Source organism: Chinchilla lanigera, unplaced genomic scaffold (genome assembly GCF_000276665.1).
Source record: "Chinchilla lanigera isolate Chin_1 unplaced genomic scaffold, ChiLan1.0 scaffold00002, whole genome shotgun sequence".
Lineage (NCBI taxonomy): Eukaryota > Metazoa > Chordata > Mammalia > Rodentia > Chinchillidae > Chinchilla > Chinchilla lanigera.
The window spans coordinates 26,322,833-26,350,617 of record NW_004955403.1 but is presented as its reverse complement, the minus strand read 5'-3'; the positions used below and the strand labels follow the sequence as shown (position 1 = coordinate 26,350,617).

The 27,785-nt window shown below is 36.9% G+C and overlaps 1 protein-coding gene across 2 annotated transcripts in view; it reads left to right on the top strand.

The window, feature by feature from the left end:
• Nucleotides 1–27,785, top strand: part of Tenm3 (teneurin transmembrane protein 3) — a 613,899-nt gene that overhangs the window by 184,200 nt on the left and 401,914 nt on the right. For both annotated transcript variants that reach the window (XM_013513154.1, XM_013513152.1), the window contains exon 3: nucleotides 9,187–9,465. In XM_013513154.1, the coding sequence (XP_013368608.1) occupies nucleotides 9,187–9,465 (279 nt within the window). The remainder of the gene's footprint in view (nucleotides 1–9,186; nucleotides 9,466–27,785) is intronic.

Sequence of the window (27,785 nt, the reverse complement as noted above, 5' to 3'; positions counted from 1 at the left end):
GTTGAATGAGGCAAGTTTGGGGTTTGTATTTTTCCTCTCCCTCAGCTTCAGCCAGGGTGAGACTTCCTTTGGTGCCGAGGGCAGTCCCGTGGTCTCTACTGAGCCATAACCACAATATTCTCTTACAATCAACCCCACTGCTGTTGTACTGCAAGGCTTTGCCGGATAAAGACATTTGCCCGGCAAGATAATAGCATATGTGACATATCCAGGACTGTGCTGAGAGAATGAAGAGTTGATGGCGTGTAGATGCACCCATGCCTTTAAATATGTTCATTAATTCCAAATAGAAAAGGGCCTGTCTTAAACCTTAGATATAGATTGCTTTGGTAGGCAGTCTTATTACTAGAATATTACTAAAATAATAGGCAACTTTTAAATGTTTCTGTGGACTATATGTTCCAGATAGGTCAAAAGAATTGGATTTATATATCTCAAATGTAGAACATGAAGGTTATATATATAATTTTTAAATGTCACTCATAGCATTGGACAGTTATTAAAAATAGCACTACCTACTCCTCTGATTACAATACTAATTGTATGTGAATCTGCACCATTTTTATCCTGCTTTGGAAGTTGAATGGAATAAATTAGTTTTCTTATTCCTTTTATTTTTATTTGTATTTTTTACACTACAGAAATATATTAAACCTTCAGACATATTGAAAATTGTGAAAGAGGAAGATTCAAGAGCCAAGAGGAAAATGCTTTTAATTTTAAAGACTGAAATTTGGTTTAGTCTTGGATGCCATTATAGTGAATAATGGGAACTGATCCTAGACTTCAAAAGAAATATGACCATATGGTCTTACCATTCAGCACTTAATGCTGCCGTGAATTTCCAGTTAGACCCCAAACTTTTCATTTCCCTGGTGCCCCCCTTTCTTTGTCATCTTACAAAAATGAAAGGAATCTGAAACTCCTTTTTCTTGTTTTCTGAAATACTAGTGCTGAGAAAAGTTAATTTTTGTGAGCATAGGGTTTTATAAGAGACAAAACCCAGCAACATTAATCAGATCCACTAGGCTAATTACTGCAACTCCAAAGTTTATTACTTTTAAATATGAACTGCTTAAAATGATTCATTTAGAGATCAAAATGATTAATCCTTCTCAGTCACTATAAATGTCAGCGGCAGGATTAAAGGATTTAGATGGTCATGTTTACTCAACCTTAAATTTCTGTACTAAAGACACAAGTTAAATAGCTCCAGTTTATCATTGTTTCATGTTAATGTTTTCCTCTTAACTCCCTCTTTTAGCTCCCCTGCCTAACTGATGGTTAACTAATTTTGGCTGTTAAGTAGGCAAGTGCTTCTTTCAGGCTTGGCTGTGGACCTGCTTTGTAGATTACCTACCAGAAGGTGTGAGTAGATAGATGTAGCTTACAGCCCTCCTCGGGACACAGTGGGGGTAATCCTTTCCCCCTGCCTCGGCCTTTATTGGTCTGATGTCTTGAGCCTCCAGCTTACTGCTAAACTTGTATCCGGTTCCTGGCCACGTTGCCAATTCTGGATCCACATTGTGAATCACCGTGGCGCAGCTTCAGTCACAATTATTAAACACCTGCTGCTTTATGCCAAACCATACGTGTATTTATACCAATACCTACTGCAGTCTGACTATCAGATACCAGCAGATATGTTGTAGGCGTATTATTATCTCTGGGTTTTGAGTTGTTCTGAAAAAATAATTGCTAAGTAAAAATAAGAAGCAAATTCATTTTCAAAATGCTTTTGATAAAAGAAACACTTTAAAGTTCTCTAATTGCAAATCATTGCTAAAATCACTTGTTCATGGTTGAGTGTGTAAATTCTTCGTGATACAGGCTTAAAAGATGTACTTTTTTTATAAATCAGTTGACTCACAACCTAAGTTTTCTCGTTTCGGCCACTACTCAGTGTCTGTATGTTCCTCCACCCCTGGAAGCCTCACTAATCTTATCTTGAAGAAAGGGCATATTCCCCAGCCAGGGCCATTCCTTCTAATCCTGCTTTCCCTGCTTGCAAATACACCTAGTGCTTTCCCTCAGCACACGAGTTCGTCTTAGTGCCCACCTCCAACTTCTGCTATGGTAGCTCATTCACAGCCACATTCACTGTAATTGTTGTGGAGGCACCGGGCAGCGGCTTCCATTAGACTTTATGTTTGGGGTAATAAAATGAATTATACATGTAGTGCTTAAAGGTAATTTTCGATGTCCTCAGGAAACTTGAGATTATTTGTATGGGGTCTGAAAGATGTCGTACCTTTTCCCACCTATCATAAGGGCACATAGGACGGTCCTATAACAAAAGCTAACAAGAACAAAGCATAAGAAATGTATTTAACCAAGGTTGTACGTGACACAGGAGTCTTCAGAAAGGAAGACCCAAATACCTAGGGAAAGCTATCTGTTTTTGTGGTTTGGTTTGATGAAAAATGGATAGCCATGTAGATACACAATTTGACAAAAAGCATATGATGTAAAGGTGCCAGACCGAGGGAGGAAACCCAGTGAGGCTGGGCCAGGTTTTCCTTGGCCTCTCTGTGTGGCATTCTTTCCTTCTGTGTATGTAACCGGATCTTCTAGGGGAAAGGGAGAAAGACTAGCAAAATCTGTCCCAGTTCCATGGCTCGCTTTGGGAGAGTTTCCAGTGTCTGTGACCTATCTTGGGAAAAAGGAATTCCAGTTTCTATGACTTTCAGGAGGGAGAACAGTGGGGCACAGGAAGGCAGGGGAAGGTCAGAGAAACTCTGCTTCTGAGGCTGCTTCATGTCCTTCGGTTCAAACTTCTCTGATTGACTGTTCTTTGAGATATTATTTTTCTAAACCCCAACATTAGGATGAGGTTTGGGATGTTAATAACATACTAATAGATACATTTAGCAAAATATTGAAATATTGGAAATATTGAAAATATTTCCCTTTTATGTGCAAAGAGAAAAAAAGTAAAGAAGTTCAGTTATTCATTTGGCTTTTAAGATAATTTTTGAAAATATAGTTCCATGTAGAGCCTTATCAGTAGAAATTTGTATCTTCATTGAAATTCCTATTGCAATTTCAAGGAGAGGTGGTCTGTTCAAATGACGATGAATTTTGGAAGGTCCTATAAAGTATGCACTAGGAAATAAAGTTACATATATTTCTGTCTGATCCTCCTACCATGTCACAGACACAGGCCAAAAGGGAACTCTGGTAACATGGTGGAGAGACCAATTCCGCAAGCACTTAGCACTGTTTGCAGGATTTGGAGTTCTGTGTTTTGCTTGGCCTGTGGAAGAGTAGCATTCCAAAAGCAATTTCATTCAAACTCACAATTAAGAGAAATAATTAAAGACAGTGACAGATTATTTTATTTGTGTGTATTTTGTTTATGTTGGTTAACCGATTATTTTCTCATACTTGAATTTGGGGGTTGCTCCTTTAAAAGAACCTATATGATGAAAGCAAAACGAAGGATCAAAATGGAGAAAAAATTATGTCCCACATTGCTCTTACACAATTTCATTTCTTTATAATAAAGAAGATTTTTAAACCTTTACTTTCCCAAGAGAAAGTAATGTATCAAATCTCTAATTATTGCATGAGAGCTATTAAATAGAAAATCAGGAAAATACATTTTTAAAAAGATAGGCATTAATTTTCCCTTACTTTTCAGGTACTGAATATTTATGTATCAACTTAGAGACGGGGTCTCCCTGTGTAGCCCAGGCTCCAGGTCCTCGGTCTCCCCAGTGCTGGGATAACAGGCACGGGCCACCACCACTGCTTCATTTCTTGTATGTTTAAGTTTTTGACATAGTGATCAAAAATGGAATTTGAAACTATAAAATTGGAAACCATTTCCTTTCCTTACCCTTCTAAAAGAGCCATAATAAGAATTATATTATTCTTCTCATCTTTATTCATGCTCAAACCATAAGCACTTATATAATCTGTTGGTTCTTTTCCTTAGTTTCCAAAAATGGAATCATACTATACACACTATTCTGGAACTTACATTTTTAACTTAAAATATACATATTGGGCTTCACTCCAGATCTGAAAATATAGGTCCAAACTCATCCACACAGTGTTCCATGGCATGGATATGTAACTTATTCAGCCATTCCCTTACTGGTAAACATTTGGGTTACTTAAATTTTTGTTATAAAAATGCTATAGTAAACATTTTGATACATGTATATTAGGATCAAATGATTTTATTTCTATAAGATATAGTCTTAATGGCAAACAGTCTGAGTTAAAGAGCATTCATAATTTTAATGGATAAGTATTTTATGAGGAATAGAAGTAGCACAATAGAAGATAAAAGCTGGGCTAGTGCCTCAGCACTCAGGAAGCTGAGGCAGGAGGTTTGCTGTGAGTCCTTGACCAGCTAACACTACATAGTGAGACCCTATCTTAGGAAAAAAACATAAAGAAGAAAGGATAGAATAAAGTAATACTGAATTCCCAAAGTAGGCCCACAGAGTCAACTGCTTTTTAAAAGAACAATTTTCTGGTTTGCTCCCTAAATTCAATACCAATGACCTATGTTCCAAATGCTCATTGCATATTTCAGGTCTTACTTGCAGTATGACTTAAGTGTGAATCAACAGGTTCTCACAGGTTGGTGAGAATGTGCAGAAATTGAACCCTCCTATAATACTAGTGGGAATGAACTGGCACATGTGCTGTGGCAAGCGATCTGACAGTCCTTCCAAAGATGAAGCACAGAGCAATCAGAGGACCCAGAAGTTTCTCTCTGAGTATATATCTAAGAGAAGTACAATATGTGTTTGCACAAAATCCCCTTATATATAATATTTCCAGAAACATTTTCATGATACTCCAAAAGTGTCCATTAACTTAGGAATGGATAAATAAGAGATGGTATATCCATACACAGGAATATTATTTAGCCCTAAGAAGGATGAGGTACTAATATGTGCTATAACATGTTTGAACTTTGACACATTGTACTAAATGTAAGAAACCAATCACTTCTTTATTTGTAATGTTCCAAATCATCAAATCAATAGAGACAGAAGCAAATTAATGGTTGCTTAGGGCCAGGACAAGAAGCAAGTAAGGGGAAAGTGGGAGGTGGCTGAGAATTATTATGAGATTTCTTTCTGGGATGATAAAAATATTCTAAATTGTGATCATAGTTGCAGAACTATGAATAGACTAAAAACCATTGTACACTATAAATGAATACATTTTATGGTGTGGGAGTTATAGCTCAATAAACCTGTTTATTTAAAAAAAAAAAAAAAGAAAGAAAAGAGCCTGGCATGATAGCACATGCCTGTAATCTAGCACTTAGGAAGCTGAGGCAGGAGTATTAATGTGAGTTCAAGGCCACCCTTGGCTATATAGCATGTCGAAGGCCAGCGTATGCCACAGAGTGAGACCCTGTCTTCAAGAAAAAAAAGAGACAGAGAGAAAGAACTATATCTGGATATTGGAGCAATCTAGACATTAGAGAGGCAGAGAATCCCTTCCCCTAGGGAGCCTTCCTCACCCCATCCCACCCTGAGATCAGTCTTGTATGCAGTCTTTTTCTTTTCAGTTCTTCTAAGAGACAGCAGATGACTTACCCATTGGTGAATGTTGCTCTAATTGCAGGTTGTAGAAATCCCTGTCTTCTCTGACTAGCTTCTAGGCACTCTCTGAGAAAAAGCTCAAGTACTGCAACTAACTCATTTTTCTGATCCCCTTCATTAAAAGGTAGCTGTGCTATGTGCCAACCTCATCAGAGGTATTTGTCATTTTTTAAAATATAAACTTTTAAATGACACTACCTGGCTCGATCATGTTTATTCAGTTTTTCTTCTATACATTTTCAAATTTATGAGTGCCATAAAACAAAAATACTTAATCCAGTCCAAGCTAACCTTGCATTTTAATCACAATGAATTCTACCCTCAGGGATATTTCATTCTTGCTTCAATTTATCGTTTTGGTACTGTTTCAGATCATAATGGAAAACTCTGCTGTCGGCACTGCTGATCAAGGTTACCAAAATTCCAAATGTAGGAGAGAAATACTTATTTACCAGTAGTGGCCAAACAGAATTAAGACTGGGAAGGGCAAAAAGAGAAGTTAAGGGAGTGGTGATTAAACTATCGCACACACAGAGGGCTTTTACAACTAATGAAAACAAGGAAAATAAGAATTCGGTATCTATCCTATTAGTTGAAGCTAAGCAGGACTGTCAAGCGTTTTGGTCCCAGAGATATCTTCGCTGCCCTGGTCACACCCATTTGCCCGTCCTCTCTACATTGCCTCCAAGCTAACCCTGAACCACTCACCTAGCCCAGCCCTCGTACCTTCTTTCTCCGTTCCATCTTCCAGTAAGGAACTTTTCATGTTTCCCTCTTCTCAGAATTTATCCAAACTGCATATGTTTTCCCCAAGTATAACCCATCTTGCTACAGCGAGAAATAAGTGATAGACTAATTTATTCTGCTTCAAAAGCTAGATCTCCCCAGGGAGTTTGCAATCAAACAAGGGATCTTAAGATCAAAATTCCTTACCAAGGAGGAAAATGACAGCAGTAGAATTTGAAGCATTGAGACAAGTCATGCCAGGCAGTTGCTTCAGTAAAAGTCCACTTTGTCAGTGAAGCGGCTGTTTGCAAAAGATTTGAAAATCACTCTTTCTCCGTTATCAAATTATACATTCTCCGGTGGTTATGAGTTACTTTTGTCAAGGTATTTATTTTAAGGCATTTTTACACAAACCATCTCTTAAGCCAAGTCATGAAAACCCTGAAAGATTAAAAATTAAAAATAGAGCACTGAAACGATTTGAACAGAACTAGTGAGGGGTTTTCAACTAAGTCCACCGGAAGCCAAGTTTCAGGTCCCCCGCCCCTCTGGAAACAAAAATAAACTTTTACATTCTGCTAAAAAAGCTCTTGCTTTCTAGTTTGCATTTCTGAAATAACGATAAGGAATTTTGAGTGGCTGTGGGACTCTGACCTGAGAGGGTCACGTGGCCTGGCGTTCGGGCGGCACAGCGGAGTTCACAGGGATGATGAGCTGGCCAATGAGCCACAGAGCACATTGTGCTTCCGTACCTGCAGAACAAACAGAGATTGCAGTTTCCTGCTTTCCTTCACCTCATAGATTTTTGCAGTGGGATGGCAATAGGGTGAAAAGGCAATAACTTGGAAAATGTTTTAAGTTATAGCTCAGAGATTAGAAAGAGAGTTATATCGCCTTTGAATGTCTCTCCCTTTTTTTCTGGAATGTGGGCATCTCCCAAAATAGGAGAGAAAAGCAATAACAACAAATTATTTTGTATTCTTATTTTGAAAACTGCATAGATGATGGCGATATTTTAATGTTTTAGAGTGCACCTCCACTTTAAATGTGACATGCAAATAACAACAAGTAAACTCTTCCACAGCAATTCTGTTCGCTGTCCATGATGACACTGACCTTATTTGGATTGACTTCCATAAGTATAATTCACATTAATTCTTTACAAATATGGACAATACTGTATCTTACTGCCAAGAGCTTCACACTTGTTCACTCTTCCTCACTGTTCAGGGAGTGAGCTCCTCTCTTTCTCTCTGTCTCCCTCCCTCTCTTTGTCTCTGTCTGTCTGTTCATGTCTTCCTCTCCCTTCTCCTCCCCCTCTTCGTCTTTCTCTGAAATACTTTTTAAATTCAGATGCTTATTCACATCTCCTTGATAAGCACAGTTTGATTTGCAGCTAATTGTAGCAACTGTTTTTCATTATTTATGAGTTTCATTGTCAGAATCCATTTGGAAGTCCAACTAAGATAAAGCTGATTCCAGCTTCTGATAGGACCAGAGCAATAAAGCAATTAATCACATTAGCTAAAGTACGCTGAGGCCTGGGGGGTGCTAATATCTTTACAACCAAATATTTACTATACTGTGCATGATGTTTGACTTATTTCCTAGAAGAGTCAACATGTTATTTTATCACAGATGATGTATAATACCCACTTTAAAAATATATAGAATAGGTTTCTCATACCAGAAAATTAGTTTTAAAATGTTTGTAGAGTTAATACACAGAAGTAGAAAAATTAAAAGTATGCCTAGTATAAATGCTTAAGGTTTGATTATTAGGTAGTTGCATTTAAATCATCTTTAGATTCTACTATTCTTTATATGTATTTTGATTCTGGTTGGTACCTAGATCTCAATTCTACCATATCAATAGGAGATAAGAAATGGAAGAACCATATATCTATGCATCCTATAAGCAACCATTTCTCTCACTGTGCATCCATAGTATCATAAACATATGGGAAATTTCAAGAATAAATACAGGATTGCAGAAGTCATTAATAACAGCGATCATTTTAAGGTGTCACCTAATTTAAACACTCTTGCTCTAAGTTATTGCAGTGTCATGAGTTTTATTATGCTCAATTTATTAGTAAAGGCCTGCAGAGTTCACGCCATTTATTTTTCAGGGAACTTGGTTTTATCATTAATTTTTAAATACACAATACTCCCACTTTATTTTTACAGTTCACTTTATTTACAAAAATTGGTTTACTCTGATCAATGCAGGTGTTCCCAGGTGTCTATTAAAACAAAATATCTAGAAAGTCAAAGATGTCCAAAGTATGCTGCAAGTTTTCCAGATGACACTCTAAACTTTAGTGAATACACAGGCACATGATATTTATACTAATGGCTGAATTAAAGTGGAAAGATATGATCAGACTAATCTCCTATTGTTCCTTAAGTAATTTTTTCTTAAAAGAAGTGTTTGCTTTTCCAAAGGAATGACACATGGGTGGGAAAATCCTATAGTTTAGGACTGGAGCCAGGACACAGGAAATAATCTGACAATTTCTATTGCTTTATGAGTCTGCTAAACAAAATTCTGCTGGTGGTGACAAATTCTTTCTGTGGGATGAATTCTCATGGCCTGCCCCATTTCTCTGGAGGGGTTTGGGGCTTAATGAGTTGACAAAGGGGCTTAGAGCAGAGCTTGTGGGGAGTCTGCAGTGAAGCCCCAGCATCCCATAATTGCACCCATTAACCATACACTGTGCAGAGTAACGTAAACACCCAGTGTGGAGAGTGCTGAGAGTGGAAAAGCCCGAGTGCTTGAGTGCTTGTTTCAGGGATATTTTCTAAAGAAAAAGAATTAACTAAACTAAAACTACACTAATCATATACTCACTAGTTGTTATCTCTTTTTCCCCCTAATTAGGACAGAATTTTACCCTAAGGCAGTTAGGAGTTTGTGAACCAGCAACTCGAAGAGGACTGGCATTTTGTGCGGAAATGGGGCTCCCTCACAGAGGTTACTCTATCAGTGCAGGGTCAGATGCTGATACTGAAAATGAAGCAGTGATGTCCCCCGAGCATGCTATGAGACTGTGGGGCAGGGGGGTCAAATCGGGCCGCAGCTCCTGCCTGTCAAGTCGGTCCAACTCCGCCCTCACCCTGACAGACACGGAGCACGAAAACAAGTCCGACAGCGAGAGTGGTAAGTCTCACGTTTTGCTTTCTAACGTTGGCATTCAGTGCTTCTGCTTGTTTTGGTTGACTATGGGTCATGCTTCCCTTCCCTTCTTTTTTCTTTTCATTTTTCTGTTTTTCTTCTTCTTTCCTTTATTTTTGTTTTTGTTTTTTTAAATACAATTGAACCCAAGAAATGTACTTGAATAACGTATTTTTTCCTGGAAAAAAAAAATCAATATTTGAAATCATATTGTTGAATTATGCAAGCAACTTATGATGTGTTAGCTATAGTTTTGAAAAAACAGTTTAATCGTGTGTAGAAAAAAAAGATTCACTTTGACTTCTCTTGGAGCATGTCACCTGTTATCCTCTGTGGAGTAGCAAAACAAGCATTGATAAAGTTTACTCCAGAGCCAGCTTGCAATCAAAGATGCCTTTGTAGATTCCTCTTGAAGATATCCTAAAGAAGTTGCGGAGTGTTAGAATGGATGAATGAGCATACAGAATAGTTTATTAACAGGGCTGATGTGATTGAAGAACAAATTTGATCATGCTTTAAAGTTACTAGCTGATGAGAGCAGTTGAAATCTCGGTAAAGAGGCGGAGTATGGCCTTTGATGTGCTTTGGGAACTGGATTACTATGCAATTAAATCCACACACAAAAATTGAACTTAAGGATATCTAAATAGAGCTCTGCATATTGCAAGAAAAGTGTCTTTATAAGTTACTAGGACTTCTGTCCTATAGACAATGTAGGATAATGAAAGATAGTTAAGCCATATGCAGTAATTGATTTATAAGAAAATGTAAATTTTTAGTCAGAGCAGCTTTTAGGAAGAATTGGAACACCGGTGCCCATGCGCCAGAAAACAATTTTTCCTTCAGCTTTTCACATTATTGGTGCACTCGCTACTTCACTCTGGTTATTGATGTTATGCGTATCCAATGCATCAAAAAGCAAAGGAAAAATTAAAATAGAAGAATTGCATGACATTTGAAACGATGGTTGTTTTACCAATAATATTTCATTTTTATTATTTATTGAGCAACTTTGTCAGCCTTGCTCAGTAATAGGAGAACAGATCTATGGTTCACTCTCAGCTGAGATTCGGTGTGAAGCTGTACCTCAAGCTTCCTATTGTTTATTAGACGTTTCTTTCTTATTCGTGGGGAAAGAAAAGTCTAATTGAAGCAATTGACAACAATTTATCTTATGCCAGATAAGTTAGTACAGTAAACTGAAATAAGATCAATTAATAACACACACTCAATATCTTCATTTTGGAAGTGTCATTTCTGGGTGGAGGCTGGCTCTATTATAACCCAAAGCAAGAAATGAGAATAGGCCTGTTTTAATAAAATGAGTCTTAGAATCAGGCTTCCAACATTTCTCTTAGCTAATCCACTCACCTCAATAAAACCTGTGTTTATCTCCACTTTTGTAGTGAATTAAAAAATGTACTAACCTTAAATACTTACAATTGGTTTTAAATATTGCTTCCAATCCAGGTACACTTCACAAAACTTTCCTTGAGCAATCGCAGGTACATGGTTATATTCTAGTTTTGCACGTGGTATTTGATTTCCCTAAAATGCAGAACAAATTGCATGACGTTATAGAAAAGAGAAGTCTGCAGTTGGATAATGCATCTCATTCTGATAATCTGTAACATAGATTGTCCATATACATATCCACTAGTTTTCAAATTGACTCAACTTGGCTTTTCCACCCCAAATCTTTGTAGGTTATCTTTTTCTCTCATAACAAATGTATCTTGTTGTATTTGTATTGGTAAAATATAATTTTATTATTTTAAAAATTCTATATCTGCTCAAACTGTTTCCTGGTGAATCTCCAAATATAGTTGTTTCTTTCTTTTCAGAAAACATACTATAATCCTAGTGTCCTGGGAGGCTGAGTCAGGAGGACCACAAGTTTAAGGGCAGCCTAGGTAATTTTGTGACTTAGAGAGATCTTGTCTCTAAAGAAATGAAAAAAGGGCTAGAGATCTATAGTTCATTGTGAAGGCCCTAGGTTCAGTCCCCAGTACTGAAAAAGAAGAAAAAGGGCAGGGAAAGACTGCAAACCCTGTGACCTTTAGTTAGCCGTATATATAACGTTCAAGCGATTGGGAGGAGAGGAAAAGGCCTGAATTTCTCACATCACTGCCTCTCTCCATTCGCATGGATTATTTTTAACCAGAGGAGGAACCTGTTTCCCTGGGAATCTCATAGGACTTGTTCTTAGAGCCATGGGAAGGTAAGGAAAGCTGTACGTGGTTCCTCACGTGGTAGCTGTGAAGAAGCAGAAAAAACAGGAAGACAGCATCAGGGACCTTGCTTTGAACTTTAGAGCAGTTGGCAGCCTTTGCTGAGAGAGTAAACAGGTCGCTTGAAGAGTATAAAGTGTCAAAAGCAACGTTGGTGGAGTTGAGCAGCGATGACTCACACTTATGTTTACTCTTTCTCAAGGTTTGGTTGTGATGATTTTCTTAAACAACATTTTGATGGTCTAAGAATTCCCAGGGAGGTCAGTTTAAGGAGGGAAATGAAGAAAGAAAACCGATCTGTGATCTTAATGAACACTGGCTATTTCATGTATTTAGTAATCATGTCTGTAGGAATGTTTCAGATTAATTTGTTTTAAAAATTTTAGTGATTACCCAGAAGGATCAAGAATTCATTCAAATCATTACTTTCATTAAGAACTGGGGAAACGGTGCTCTGAGGTACTTTGTAAACATTAGAATTCGGGGTTGTGGAACTAAACAAGAGCGTTGAGGATTTTTTTTCCTAATATAAAAACTGTTTTTTTCCTAACACTGAGTTCAGAACTAAAATTTGAAATCATATACCGTTTCTTCTAATGTCTTTATAAACAATATTCTCAAAATTGGTACATTTTTACTTCTAATCAAATATTTCCAACATAAAATTGCTTAAATAATTCAAATTTATGCTCTTCCGGTATTTTAAAGTGGTCTAACTTTGAAAGGCTATTGATCTTCTACTTGTACTTCCATTGTCTAATTGTATTCAATTCTGTACTAGCTTGAGATGTGTCAGTGGAATTATTATTAGGTCACTAAATGTTAAAATGGAAAGAAGGACATGAGTAAAATAACTCACCAAAATGAAACTAGTTTAGAAGCAGACCCTGGTTTGTTTTCATCTGTGTAATATGGGAATTTTTATTGAATGATTTTATCATTTGAAAAAACCATGAATGAGGCTGTTTTCCCCAGGAAAAGATGTTTTTCAACATCTGTAAAATTATGCAAACAGAGTGCCTGGCCCTCTAGTTTTAACTTCAAAGAAGAATTTAGTCACTAAAACAGATTAGATTTCACTTATTTATTGATAAAGAAGCCAATAGTTCAAGTTCAGAGGGTACTAAAACCGTTGTGAAGCTAATGAAATTGTGATAGCTGTAGCATCCCACAAAGGTAGAGAAGCATTCGGACCGTGCCCCCTGCTTTCATGTAATCAGAGATTCAAAGCAAGTGAGAAAGTTTATTCTTTTGCAAAACTAACCTTTCACCAACCATGGGAATTTGAAGTTAAAAAAAAGAATTTGAAGGAAAGAAATGACAACATTTGGAAATTTATGTGGGATTCCGAATGTTAATCTCACTGGAAGTTAAAGGTATAGAAGTCCTTTCTTGACACATACTGGTTGTTTCGGATGTCATCATTGTTGTAAGTCAACTGCCATGTACCAGGAAAAATACCAAAAGGGCAGTGATTTTTGACCACCTATTAACAGTGGCTCTAGCAAGCTGTTAAAAGATCACAGAATAAATGCGATGGGATGCCCTAACCAAAGGAAAAATTACCACTATGCTCTCGATTATTTTAGGCATCTCTGCTGTCTCTGATGTGTTGCTATAAAAGACCCCTGACTGAACTGCTGCTTAGGGCTTTGCATCTAATCTGATATTCATTCTAAATGCCTATCTAAATGTCAGGAACAATGGAATTGTTACTTTTATCAAAACATCTATCATTATGCTTTAAAAATGTTTGCATGTAGATCATTTCCCAGACGCAGCTGAGCTTTTGTATTATTATTTGTCATCCAGCAGCGTGGTATCCGGAAGCGCTGGGTTTTGAATTGTGGCAGTGGAGGTTCAGATCCTTTTATTTGTCTCCTAAGACTTTTTCCTTCTAAGTCACCCAGAGCAGAAGTTCCCAACTTTTCTGTCTCTGCCTGCTAGTTCATCAGTTGGACTGCTGCTTCCAGAGGTGTGGTGTTCTATTAATGGAGGTCCCTCATCTCGCTCCTTGTCCACTTCTTAGTGCCCCTTGGAAATAGACACCTTTTGCCCAGACATGAACTGTGACTGCAGGCAAACCAGAAGAAGCAGGTTCTGTTGTACCACCTCATCAAGACTCAGGGCTTCCAGAGCCGACACTGAGGGAAATAACTGACACTGTTACTGGGAGGCCCTCCACCTTGCTAGTACTGGCACCACAGCTGTGTGACCTTAGGCAAGTCATTTACCCATGCTAAACTATTGTTTCCAGGAGGGTAAAATAGAGATAACAGTAAAAACAAAGCAGTCCTCCAAGAATGATTGCTGAGAAGATTAAATGAGTGCAGGTGTATATTTGTTTATAGCAGTGCTTGGCAGATAGTGAGTTATAAGGGTGTGCTCTTATACTAATGTATAAATGTGAGAAATTGTATCTCTAAGTGGCTATGAAAATTGAATTAAGTAAACAGTATAAGTGTCTATATAGTTTTGGCTCACAATAAATGCTTTTTCCTTTTCTTTTCTTTCCACCTTCGTTCTCCTCTGACTTTCCCTCTCTGTGTATTCGTCAAGTGTTCCTGGGTTTGCTACAGAGAGAGCGAACTAAAAATGGTCTCCTCCAGAAAAGGCATGCATAATTCGCATTGTCTGGAATTTTTGTCATCGTATAGTGACTCCCTTATTTTCTTCCCAAACCCCCACATCCTTTTTAATTTACTGTAATTAAATGAATGTGCATTGAATAGTGCTGATAATTAGTCTGATGGCTGCAAACTTCAAAGACTTTAAAGTACTTCTTCCCTCCTAGCCAAAGGAAATTTCAAAAGTAGTGTTTCCCTCAAAGGCATGTTTCTTAGACAGTCAGTCAATTAAAAGGCAATTTAACTGATGCTCATCAGTTCACACAATAAAATAAATCACTCTTCAAGACTTATTTCTCACCTGGGGTCTTAGCAGTGTACCTATTGTAGGGCCACACTAATGCCACAGTAATTGTGAATGATACTAGAGTATTAAGAGGTGGTTTGACTAACTAAAAAGAGGTGGTTTGACTAACTAAAATATTAAAGTGCAATCTTTTCTCACGTAAAAGGTATTGCTTGGCATAGCTAAAATACTTTTCGATTTAACTTATCCTTTGAAATAGGTGTTTTCAAAATCTATCTTCTATGTGCAGCAATAAAGTCTAAAAGCTGAGTTATTGTACTTTAAAAGGAAACAAGCATTCCCTTAAATTAGTTTGATAAACTATCAATCTCTCAATGGAGAGTGTGAGTTATTTTGCAATACAAAGCATCATGTCAGGCAGAAACGGCTCCCTGGAAGCGTGGGCAGCTAGTGCAATTTCTTGTCCATTTTGACCAGCTGAAGGTGAAGAGAGGACGTGGGAGGACCTGTAGCTATTCCATCATCAATTAAATTCTAAAAAATTGGGGGGAAACTGCTATCAGCATCCCAGCACTATTTTATGTCGCCTATTTCGGATGCTGCTGAAGACAACATATATTTTTGCATTTCCTTAAGTTAATTTGAAAAGACATGTCCTTTGCCTCACAGCCTGTCATTCCTTCTACTTTATTCACAAACCCTTTTTTCAGCTTCCTTTGGAAACTGACTGTGAGAATTAAGATGGAATTCCCTTGCTGTAAGAAATAAACGCTATTTCAGTGTTATTCCAGTTTTATGAGATTCTATTGCACATACTAAATTATAACTTGAATATATATTCCATTATAGGCCCTCCTCTGGCATGTCATGGTCAATTCTGGCACAGTCTGCTGTTGTAAATCATATTTTATGTTTCAGGTGCTCTAGACTTGTCAAAAATGGCAAAAGTAATATGTTACTGTGCTTACTAAATCAAGCTCAGAATTAAAGTGCTACTTTGCAAAACGCAGCCAAATCTTTTCTAATATATAAAAATAATTACATTGCCTTGATATGGGCATTTACATTTTCAAATGTACCTTGTCATTCTTTGAGTTAAAACTTTCATTTTTCATTTAAGGATGAAATATATTCGCTTGCTGGATACATACCAGTCATTCATAAGCAGAGAAGTTATGGTTTAAGTAAAAACTTAAAAAATATCTAGTATTACATTAGAATTATAAGGACTTATAAATTCTTCAGCCTTTACTATGACTAAAGTATTTATATTCATTTATATTTTACCACTGTAAGATTTGAGAAAACTTGTCAATTTGCTACTTGTCACATGGACATTATCATTTCTACTAAACTCATCTTGTATTTTAAGTGTTTTGTTCAAAATGTATGGGATATTAGCTACCTCCTTTTAAATTCAGAACAGTCTCTTAGTTGCAGAGTTGAAATCAAAGTGAAGCATACTGTGGCACATATCAAAACTCATGATGTATGCTATTTTGATTTTTGAATGTGTTTTTGATATCCTTGAAAAATCACAGTGGTAGCAGTAAAATTGTTTTAATTAATGAATTGAACTGCAGTGAATGCTGAATCAGGATTATTGGTGTAATTATCACTGAAATAGAAAAAATAAATGTTAGTGACATAGAACCTTAGTTTATTTGCCGTTCTGAGTGCATTCAAGTGTTTGAAGAGCAACTCATTGCTTTTTTGTGTGTTATTTAAAGAATATTATTCTGTAGTCATAGTGATTATGTTTATTAACATCACACACACATATAATATTATATGTGAAAAATCTTATGCATTATTTATTAGGTAGTTTAAAGGATGGTTTCACTATATTGAAATTTTCTTATATAATTGGCTGACTTGAGATAGCTGTCTGTAATAGCTGGACTGTACATAAAGTAAATGTAAAAGCTATTTGAATGCATATTAAATGGGTACAAATGCATATCAATTTGAGAAAGGGGCAATCAAGGATGTCCAGTGACCACTACCTTGACTTTAAATATTACTTTAAGTCACACAGAAACTGAAAATTGAATGATGTTTGGATGTGACTTGGTGAATTGATTTCTTATTTAGCATATCAACAATGCCTCTATTCAATGAATAATAAGTGCTGACTATTGTACCAAGTACTGGAGACAAAAACAAGTAGGCTGTAGTTCCTGACCTCTAAGCTCACAGGCTAGTTGGGCAAACAGGTGAGTAGACATATACATAACTGGATTTTAATGTGGCAAGAGTTATTGTACCAGAATATGCAAAGTCAGTGTCAGCACAGAGCTGCCACTAGGGAATGAGAGGAAAGAATGCTTCCTAGAGGAGAAAGGAAGTGGCTTTGGAACTGAGGCTTAAAGGATATGTAGAAATTCAAGACATAAGCCAAACAGCAAGGAAGAATGTGTGAAATCCCCGAGGACCGGGCCTAAAGCCACAGGTTGTTTGGTGCCTCTAACACATAGGAGTTGCCGCTACAAAAGAAGCCTCGGAACACACCCAAAGGTCTTTCATGAGATTTTCCACTTTTTCCTGCAGGTAATAAAGAGGTTCAGAGCGATTTTAACAGAGGAATAGTACAGCCTTCTGCACATTTTACAGAGTACTTTGAAAGCAGCGTAGATGTTAACTGTTTTCCCCACGAGGGAGTAAGCTCTCCAGGGACGTAGCTGTGTTCACCATCATGCTCACCTTGCCCAGTACCTGGACCGGAGATGAAGATGCTGTTGAATGTAAATAATAGGCCTGGAAGTTGCAATGGTTTAGATGTAGTTTGTGCCCCAGGGCGATGTGCTGGAAGCTTGCTCCCCAGTGCGGTGTTGAGTGTTGGTAGAATCTCTCAGGGTGAGGCCTAGTGGAAAGCGAATAGATCACTGGAAGGTCTGTCCTGGGAAGGGATCTATGCTGCTCCTAAGTGAAGTAATTCTCATGACAACAGCTTGTTTTAAAAGGAAGTCCTTTGTGCTTTCCTTTATCCAGACATGGCTAGTTCCCTTTCACACCAAGTCATAGTCAAAAAGGGCCCTCATGCAAGCTGAACGGATGGGGTCACCCTATCTTAAACTATGAGCTCTTTTTTTTTTTTTTTTTTTTTTAATATATATCAAGTACTCAGCCTTGAGTATTTTTGTTAAAGAAGAGAAAATAGACTAAGATAGAGGTCAAAGTTGGAATCAATTTGGCCAATTAGGTAGCATTCTAATTATCAGACTGGGAAAATAGAAAAGTTTGGATCAGGAACCGTGGAGAAGAGGAAGACCCACTCAAACAGAATCAAGATTTGATGACTAATTCATTGCATGGGGTCAGGGAGAAGGGAGAGATTTAAAAAGACTGTTTTATCTAATCTGGGAGGCTGAGTGGATGATGGTATCATCCAACTTGGGAATTAAAGTATATAGTTTGAGGTCAGGTTAGTCATTCAGACAAAGTCAGGTAGTGTTGGAGGTGCCTGCAAAGCATTGAAGCTGAATGAACTATCAGGCAACTATATGTAAAAATTATCTATATGTACTATTATGAAATTATATAATATGTGAAATTCACAGAATGAAGCAAGGAGAGAGCTGAAGACAGTGTTCTGAGCTCACCAATATTTAATATACAGCGACTGAAGAAGCGCTAATGTAAGAAACAAAAAGAGCTCATCTGCAGCACCAAAAAGCAAACAAAACATTAATTCACAGAAAGTCAGAGAAACACAGTGTGGTCAGCAAATCAGAAACTTCCAGCAAGGTATAGTGGCTTATGCCTGTAATCCCAGCACCCGGGAGGCTGAGGCAGGAGGATCTTTGCAAGTTCAAGACCAGCCTGGGCTACAAAGTGAGCTCAAAGCTGGCTTGAACTTCATAACGAGACCCTGTCTCAAAAAGACAAAACAGCAACAACAAACTTCCATAGCCTCCATGATATCCTTGGATTGGAGGAAGATACTTTTTAAAAAAATTTATTTTAAAGAGAATAACTTTTATCCAGTGGATGTGGCCATCAACTTGCAGAGGGTTGCGAGTTACAGAGAAAACTAAATTGGCACCAGGGAGATTATTCTTTTCAGAGCTCAACTAAGCAAAGAAAGAGAGAGCTATAGCTAGCAACTCCCAGGGAACTCAGGGGAGGGATATTTTTATCTTACAGGACATTTCAGCATTTTCATAAAGAAAACCAAGGAGAAATGCAATTAGGAAAAGCTAGAGATAGAGAAGATTTAGGGAAATAAAGAATGCCTGGTCTCTGAGCAATCAGGAGTGGAAGGATCCTTGGATCATAATGTTATGTAATGCCTCAAGCTTCCTCAAGCTTTTCATCATTTAAGATACTTTTTATCTTATAATTTTGTGTGTAGGGCTGGGGATATAGCTCAGTGGCACAAGCATCTAATTCCTGGTACAAAAAAATTTTTTTGTGTGTGTATCATTACACTAAAAAAGATACATTTCTTTCTAATGCTGATTGAAAGCATAATGAATGTCAGGCCAGTGTAATAAGAACGGATGACGTTTGAAGGGATTGTGACCCTATGTCATCTAATGATTTGTGGGGAAAGTACATCCTTAGCCAAAACGTGCATTTTATTTAAAGTGATTCTAAGATGGATGTTGTGGTACATGTGTAAAATCCCTGCAGTCTAGGAGGCTGAGGCAGGAGGATTGCAAGTTCAAACTCAATTTAGCAACTTAGAGAAACCTTATCTCCAAAATGAACAAGCAAATAAACAACCCAAATGAATGTAGCTTCCTTTAAAGATCCCCAATTCTGCAAAACAAACAAACACTTCTAGCTAAGCATAGACACATCCTCTTGTAATTCTAGCTATCTGGGAGGCTGAGGCAGGAGAGTCTCAAATTCAAGTCCAGGCCTAGGTGATTTAATAAAACACTGACTCAAACTTTTAAAAAGTTTTAAAAAGGAGGTGAGGGAGCGGGGATGTAGCTCAGTGGCAGAGCACTTGACTAGCATGCATGAGGCCCTGGGTTCAATCCCCAGAACCACAATAAATAAAAAAAAATTGTACACAATTGTAAAATTATACTTACGCATCCAAACTCTAACGGCAAACAGTTATGGCTTTGGAGCCTGAACTTCAGGATTGCTCTCCATAGTGCTTTGAGGATCTAGATAATTTCTCATTTCCCTTTTTTGATCCTTGAAGTGTACATGTGAGAGAGAGAGAGGCAGAGACAGAGAAAGAAAAAGACAGACAAGCAGGAGAGGGAGTAAGGGAAGAAGAGAGAGGAGAGAAAGAGCAAGTGAGTATGTGTGTGTATGTGTGTGTGTGTGTGTGTGTGTGTGTGTGTGTGTGTGTATACATGGATGTGTAGATCCTTAGATCTTTGCTCTAAGGATTATTTTCAATTATCTTCACTTTAGTAGCTTCTATATGGTTTCTCATTGGCTGCTTTAAATGCCATAGTTTTGCTAAAAAACCAAAATGCATGTTTATAGACAAAATTTCATAATCAGATTTTATCTTTAAATAAACTCTCCTGGGACAGTGTTAAACGATAATTTGTTTAAATGCACAAAGAGAGAGAAAAAAGCCTACTTACAAATGATAATCGAAGAGAAATAGAAATATGCCTTAAAAAGCCACAGTGGCAGTTATTATTTGAATTTGGAAAATGATGACTTTGTAAAGCACTGATTTGCACTAAATTGGTTAATACCAAAGTAATCGGGATGAAGTAGACTTGCCCTTCCATCTGGTTTCTGAGGAGTGTTAAAGTTCACAAAGAGAGATCTTTGAATTTTGACATATAGCAGATGGAGATTCCTGGGGGATGTGAAAGTGCTTGAATGAAATGTCAGTTGCTGCAGAGACATTTCTTTCTAATGGACTGTGCCTCATTTACTGTGACTGGAGGACCGGTGTATAGATGGCAGGGTACAAAACCTTGCTTATAGGTGAACCAAATGGTTTAAATGAGCCCATTTAGACATTGAGGTCTCAGGTAACCACTAGCATTTTCAAAGCTTTTAATCACTGTTTGTAGTGTACTGTCTTAACGACTCAAAAAAATGAGTGGATATGACAGACATGATGAAAAGTGGAACTTTAGATCAATTGATTTAACAATAAAGAGTGAGTTTTTGAATTTATGCCTTTACTCTATATTAATTACTTAGCACTGCATGTTCATTAGATAATACAGAGGAGCTGGATAATATTAATGATCTTCTATTTTGGTATTTATACTTTTACTCTTTATCTCTGTGTATACAATTTTTTGAAAAATTGAAATTCTTCTTCTGACCGGTTTCTCCATGTCATTAGTTAAGCAACAATATTTTTCCATAGTATGTTTTATCATAATTTGTTCAGTATACCTACTACTTATTGCCAACTAGGGTGTTTGAAATTTCATTATTATAAGTTTTGTTGAGAGAGCAGTTGACAAAATGTTGCTCAAATGTTACAACATCTCAATTAGGATAAGTAAGTTTAATGGCTCATAGTGCAATATGGAAGTTGTAGTTAGTAACAATATATTGTATTCCTGAAAATGGCTAAAAAGTGTAGATTTTAAGTGTTCTCATCACAAAAAATGATAAGAATTTGAGGCAATGTATATATTTATTAACTTGATTTAGTCATTGCAGAATGTGCATATTTTGAAATGTCATATACAAAATGTATATATTATAAATTTAATTAGAAAAAATATTTTACTAGCTATGCTACTGACTAAATCTTTATCGTTAATTCTGTTATCACTATAGGATAAAATCTTAGAATTGGAATTTTAGACCCTTAGTGTATGTGCAATTTAAGGCTTTTGACACACACCATCAGAATATTCTGTAAAGTAGTTTATTTCAATTTACCCTCCCATCAGTAGTATTAAAAAGTGCCATACCTCACAGAAAATTGACAACAAGTGTAGCCCTGTTTTAGATTTTTGGAAATTTGATAGATGAAACATAGTGTCTTACTATTGTTGGGGTTTACATTCATTTGATCAAACGATGGGATAGATTTTCATATATATGTATATCATTTGTATTCCTTCTTATGTGAACTGCCAATTCAGGCCTCTATTATTCTGTCAGGATACATGAAGAAATGGGTCTTCTGGACTGTCTTGGTTACTTTTCTCATTGCTGAGATGAAATATCTGACACCTAAAGTTAAATGAGAAAAGACTTGTTCATCTCACAGTTTGTAGAGGTTCCAGTCAGTAGTTGGTTGGCTCCAAGGCAGGGTGGGATGGCACAGGGCATCACAGAGGAGAAACAGTTCATGGCAGGCAGAAAGCAGTGAAGAAGCAAACAGCAAGGGCAATAGTAACCCTTTTTCTGGCCCTTGGGTTGGGTAGAATTCACACCTAGGGTAGGCCTTCCCATCATCCACACCCAGAACTACACCAAGCCAATCAACGAACTAGTTTAGTAATCACACGCCCTTGATCCCAGTATCATAAACTTAATCCCAGCATCACACACTCTAGATCCAACCACCTCTGAGAAGCCCCACTTATGACCACATGAGGCTTTGGGGGGGACTGTCTTAGTTATTTTTCTCTCATAGCTGGGACAAAATATCTGACACCCAAAATGAAGGAAGGAAAGGTTTATTTCGCTTACAGTTTGTGGAGGTTTCAGTCCATATTTGGCAGATTACAAGGCAGAGTGGCACATGGCAGAGAGCTACAGCTCATGGGCAGAACACAGCAAAGCAACAAAAACACACTAGGGTGGAATGGGGGAGGAATGGCCTCAAGCAGCCTCTTCCTCTCCCTTACATATGCAAACTATCCACCCCAGGGTGGGCATAGCTATCACACCCATCAAACTCTAAAAGCCTGCCCCATGGCCACCTGAGGCTTTGGGGGGACACACAGATTCAAACCATAACAGGGACATAAAGACACAAGCTATAACAGAGACATAAGATAACTCAAGGCAAAAAATGGAATTCAGAAACGCTTTTTTGAAGATAAAGATAGAACTGAAGGGCATTGAGTCTATATATTTCCTCCTTATATCCATATGGGTTAGTGAGACAGGTTTGGTTACAAGTGAGCCATTTATATAAACATATTTCATGTCCTGATACAATTCCATGCTAATTACTGGAGATTCTGGTTACCAAGAAAATCTGTATCCAGCCCAGCTCAGAATGGGCCATTCATTTTCACAACATTTCTGTATCCTTCTTAAATAAATAAATAACTTAAAGCAAGTGACAGTAGCAATGAAAAATTGGTTGATTTCTTTCCATTAAACCATAATTTGTTAGAAAAATACATATTATATATTTAGTATAGATATAGATTTTTCTTGTTAAATAATTGCATGTGGTTTTTAGGTAAGAAAAACTTATCAACCCTGTCACTGTAAAAATTTTTGTTTTTTGAGGCAAGATCTCATGATGTAGTTCAGTTTGGCCTTCAACTCACTGTGTACCATATGATGGCTTCAAACTCATTGGAATCTTCCTGCCTTAGCCTCCTGAATACTTCGATTACAGGCTTGTACCACTAAGTCTGGCATGACTCTGTCAATATTTAGATCTACTTTTTGTAAATCTTTTTCTCAGTTTAATATTGCTTAAATTTTGACATAAAGACTTTTTAAAAACCTTCACATATATTGAATTCAACATTATTTACTAGTGGCTTTTCTTGTACTTATAAATGTTTTCCCCTCTAAATACTCATTTGTATTTCCTTCTTTTTCTGTTTTTTATTTTTAATACATCTTTTTAATATAGTATAGATACAGCCTACTCTGGTCAATGCCGTTTAACCTAATTAGGGCCTCATAATGCCTAAAATGCAATAATATAATTAAATGCCAGCAATAAAACATCATTAAAAATTTGTGCTGTTAAATTTGCAAAAAAGTAGGAAAAGATTTGCAAAATATCTTATATAAAAAGGATTTTTAGGCACTAAGTGTAGGTTTGGTAGTTCCCGATAGATTTAGAATTCCAATGCAATGTAAACATTTTCAGGAATACACAATTAATCAATAGCCATATAATATGTAAACTTTAAGCATTGTAAAAAAAAAATGTAACAGAAAAACAGACTACATGAGGTTTATGGAAGTAATGTATAATGTAAGTTATTGAGATCTATCTTTCATTGAAAGATAAAGCAATAATTGTGAAAAAAGTCAGCCATTATTAAGCATATATTTTGTGGATATTCTTATATTAAGTATTTTGAGAGATATTTTTCAGGAATAAAATGTATCCTTGCTGTCAGACTTAGAGATACAGGGCTTTACAAAGGGGAAACAATTAGAAGATTGAATAATTAGATGAAGTCCATTGCTAGACTGCTTATTGAGAAAAGCAATAAAGAAGTGAGAAGAGGAAAGCTCTTAGAGAATTTATAGAGTCTGAGCAAGATTTTAGGAAGTGATAAAATGTGGCAGTGTAGCAGAAGAATACCACACGCATACCGTTGGAATAGCTTGAGGAAATGCTTGGAAACAATAAGGGGAAGCAATTGTAGCTTTACAAGGAGGCCACCAGATCTGAAAGAATCCTATTAGGAAGTAATGGAAGTCAAAGTTGACAATTAAATGAAGAATTGTATATGGAATGCCGAAAGGCCGAAGACTGTCTCTGTGTGCAGATGGGTCCAATCTGTGTTCTTAAGGAGAACTGGGATATAATAAATGATGAATAGTAAATACATAGAAAGAGATAGAGTGATAGATAGATAGACAGATAGATAGATAGATAGATAGATAGATAGATAGATAGATATCAAGGAGAACATGGATTTAAGGAGCCAAAGTCTGGTATGAACCAGGAAAGATATATAGCAAATGCAGAGGAAACAGCAAGCTACACTGAGTGTAGCAATGTGAGAGAAGAGCAGTTAGCAGGCCAAACTGACTGAACATTGGACTGCAGAACCTGGAAAAATGGTACTATAGTAAGTATCTTAGTCACTTTCCTTGTCACTGGGAAAAAATACTGACACCTGGAACTTATAGGAGCAGAGGTTATTGAGGCTCATGGGTACAGTCCATGGTCACCTGCACCCAAGGCAGAAGTGGCATGGCAGAAGGACGTGACAGGAGGAAGCTTCACACATCATGGTAGCCAAGAAGCAAAAAGTGAAGGGAGGAGCCAGGGAGGGAGACCTACTTTTCCAGGTCATGCTCCCAGAGACCCTCTTTCATAAAGTCCTCATTTCCCAACAGCACACCTGACCCCTGAGATTGCCATGGATGAATCCACTGATGAAGACAGCGTCCCGTGATGGAACCACCTTCCAAAAGACCCATTACTGAACACATGAGGCTTTGGGGGACATTCCAGACCTAAACCATAACTGTAGGAGAAAAGGCAATGCCATAGAAAGACAGTTAGAATAAACCCGCACGATTACATAATGTCATAGGGATGTTCACATTGCAGCTTGTGAAACAATATACCAAATGTGAAGATTTTATCAAAAGCCAAAAGTAAGTAGTGGTATAATTAGAGAACAAGATGGACAGTAAACAATAGCAAATCTAGTTCGGATTTAAACAGAAAAGCTATTTCTCCACGTTTTCTGAGTCATCCCTCAGAAGAGGACACTCAGTGATCACTCAGTAACCAATAGGAATACTACACCACAGTTCCCAATTAAGTGCCTTCTACTGCAATACTCCAAAATGCAATAATTTACTACTAGGTAGGACCTTAGAGATTGAAGAACAGAATCAGAGACTATTTTGCTTTCATACATTTCGGTTACTTCTGATAAATCTTAAAACAATCACACCATAAAGTTAATTTCCTGTACAAGACTATTAAGAGTAAATCATATTCTCCTTCCACCTGTTTCTCAAGCCCTATTGAGATTTTAAAGTGGTTAAAATGTGAGAGAGTTGTGAAAGGCACTGCAGATGGCCTAACACCACTAAATGCCTTTTGTCCTGTAATGACAAAGGACTATACCATGAGTGGTTTTGTGTCCCTGTAATCCCAGTGACTGGGGAGACTAAGACAGGAGAATTGCAAGTTCAAGGCCAGTCAGGCAGAATCCTGTCTGAAAATAAAAAAGGGCTAAGGGTAGAGCTCAGTGGTAGAGTGCCCCTAGGATCAATCACCAATCTTCAAAAAAAGAAAAAAAAAAAAAGGAGCTGCAATTCCAGTCACTCTTAATGTCAACAGTTGCATTTCACAGCGTCTCATGTTAATTTTATCTCAAAATATCAAGAGATGAGTGCAGAGAGTCAGGACGGTAACACAAACTACAGTATTTCCTTACAGTGTTGGCATATTTCCCTGCTATCCCACGGTGTTCTCTAAAGGGATGAACACTGATGCAAAGAGGTCCATTTGGAAATGAAAATTTATAATTTAAGGGATAAGAATATTGTCCATCAGCTCTGGTGACTTCCCATATTGTAAATAGTTTGCACTGAATGTATATCTCTTTGATAGCTGAGACCTGCAAGGCAGGGTTTCTTTTTCCTGAAAAAAACATCACAAAGGAATGAGATCTTAGACTGACCCTTCCAGTAAGAAACATTTTTTATCCTATTTTTACTATAAAAGTTTACCCACAAAACCTTTTAATCCAACCAATGCTAGTTTTGATATTTAGATATAGTGCCCTTATAAAAAGTTTGTGTTCTCTCTAAAATCCTTGACTTCCCATAGAAAGGGTCCAAAATGTAGAGAATCATTTTGTGATAACAACATTTCCAACAATGGTTGTTAAGCATTTTGGATATGAATGTTATTTTTATTGTTCTTTAGTGAAACCACTGTAGGAGAACCTAAATGTTGAAGTAGAACTTGATAGATGTGTAGGCAAAGGTAGATATTCAGCATTTATTGAGCACTTACTGTATTTAATCTTTATAACTACCCTCTGAGGGTTTTATTATCCATATTTTGCAAAGGAAAAAAACTAAGACTTAGTGAATGTAAATACCTCGCTAAGATCTCACAGATACTAAATGACAAAGTCACAAATTAAAAGCACAGTCTAATTCCAGCTCTTACTACAATTTTGTTCTTGCCTGAAATCTACTGTTATCCAGACAGTAATAAGCTGTAGATTCTCTCAGATAATTTAGTTTTAACTGAGAAGGAAAGAGCTTTGTAAGTGTAAATGTCCTTCATGTCACCCTGAGTGTCAGCGCTGTTGAATTTGTTTCACACTTCTCAGTTTAAGATGTAATCCTACTATATTAAGAAAAGAATTTCATAGGCGTAGTGGTAAGGTCAACATGATTAGAAGAGAGATTAGATTTCTTGTTCTAGCTTTGCAATTAATTCATTGTTTTACCCCCTGTCTTTGGGTCTCAGTTTCCTCAAACTGTTCCTCCTTGTTGAGTCGTTTTTGAAATATATTACTTTTGGTGAAGAGTACAAGTCTAATTTTGCAAAATTTTCTCTTGAGGATTTCCCTCAAGAGAGGAAGTTGTTTTGGATCAAGATAGGTCCAGTGAAGTAAAGATGTGAAGCATAAAAATCTCATAAACCACCTGAAAGTAGTAAGAAAAATTACATTCATTTTTTGCATCAACCAAACATAATCTAAGCTTCCTTTGTGTCTGTATGTGCCTGTTAATAAGTATTACATCTAGAGAGAATGAAACTATAACCCCTGAACTAATTCAACAGATACTATTGCCTGCAAGATTTTATCATTTATTTGTTCTAACATTTTATCTATAGTACTAAGTCATTTCAGATTCCCAACATAAATTTGTTTCAATGGTGAGACTTTTATCTAAATAAAAGTGAAGACCTTGATAGTATTTCATCACATACACTTAGGAAACTCCCTTAGTGGTGATCCAGAGTAAGAAATGTTTTGATTTAGAGCTTACCATACCTAGCAAGCAAGTGCTATACTTAATACATAAATATAAAAGTACTAATATTACCTAAATATTCCTGTCAATCCTTTAAAAACATATAATCAAGTCAAGTTTAACAAACAAAACAGTCATAACATTTTTTCTTCTTCACACGCTATTCAAAGAGAAAGATTAGATATGCAGCCTAGTTCTGTTTAACCATGGTCCTACTTGATTCCGATGCATGAATCATTACTACCCTAATTTTCCTCATATGGTATCATTTCTTTCTTGAGATACTACAGGCCTGCTGAACACTATGTGTTTCAGTTTATTATTTCATTGAAAGAACATTCATGCAATTATCAGCTTGTTTCTAGGGGAAATGATGTCTGCAAAATCAATTCTGCTTTATGTTGCTAA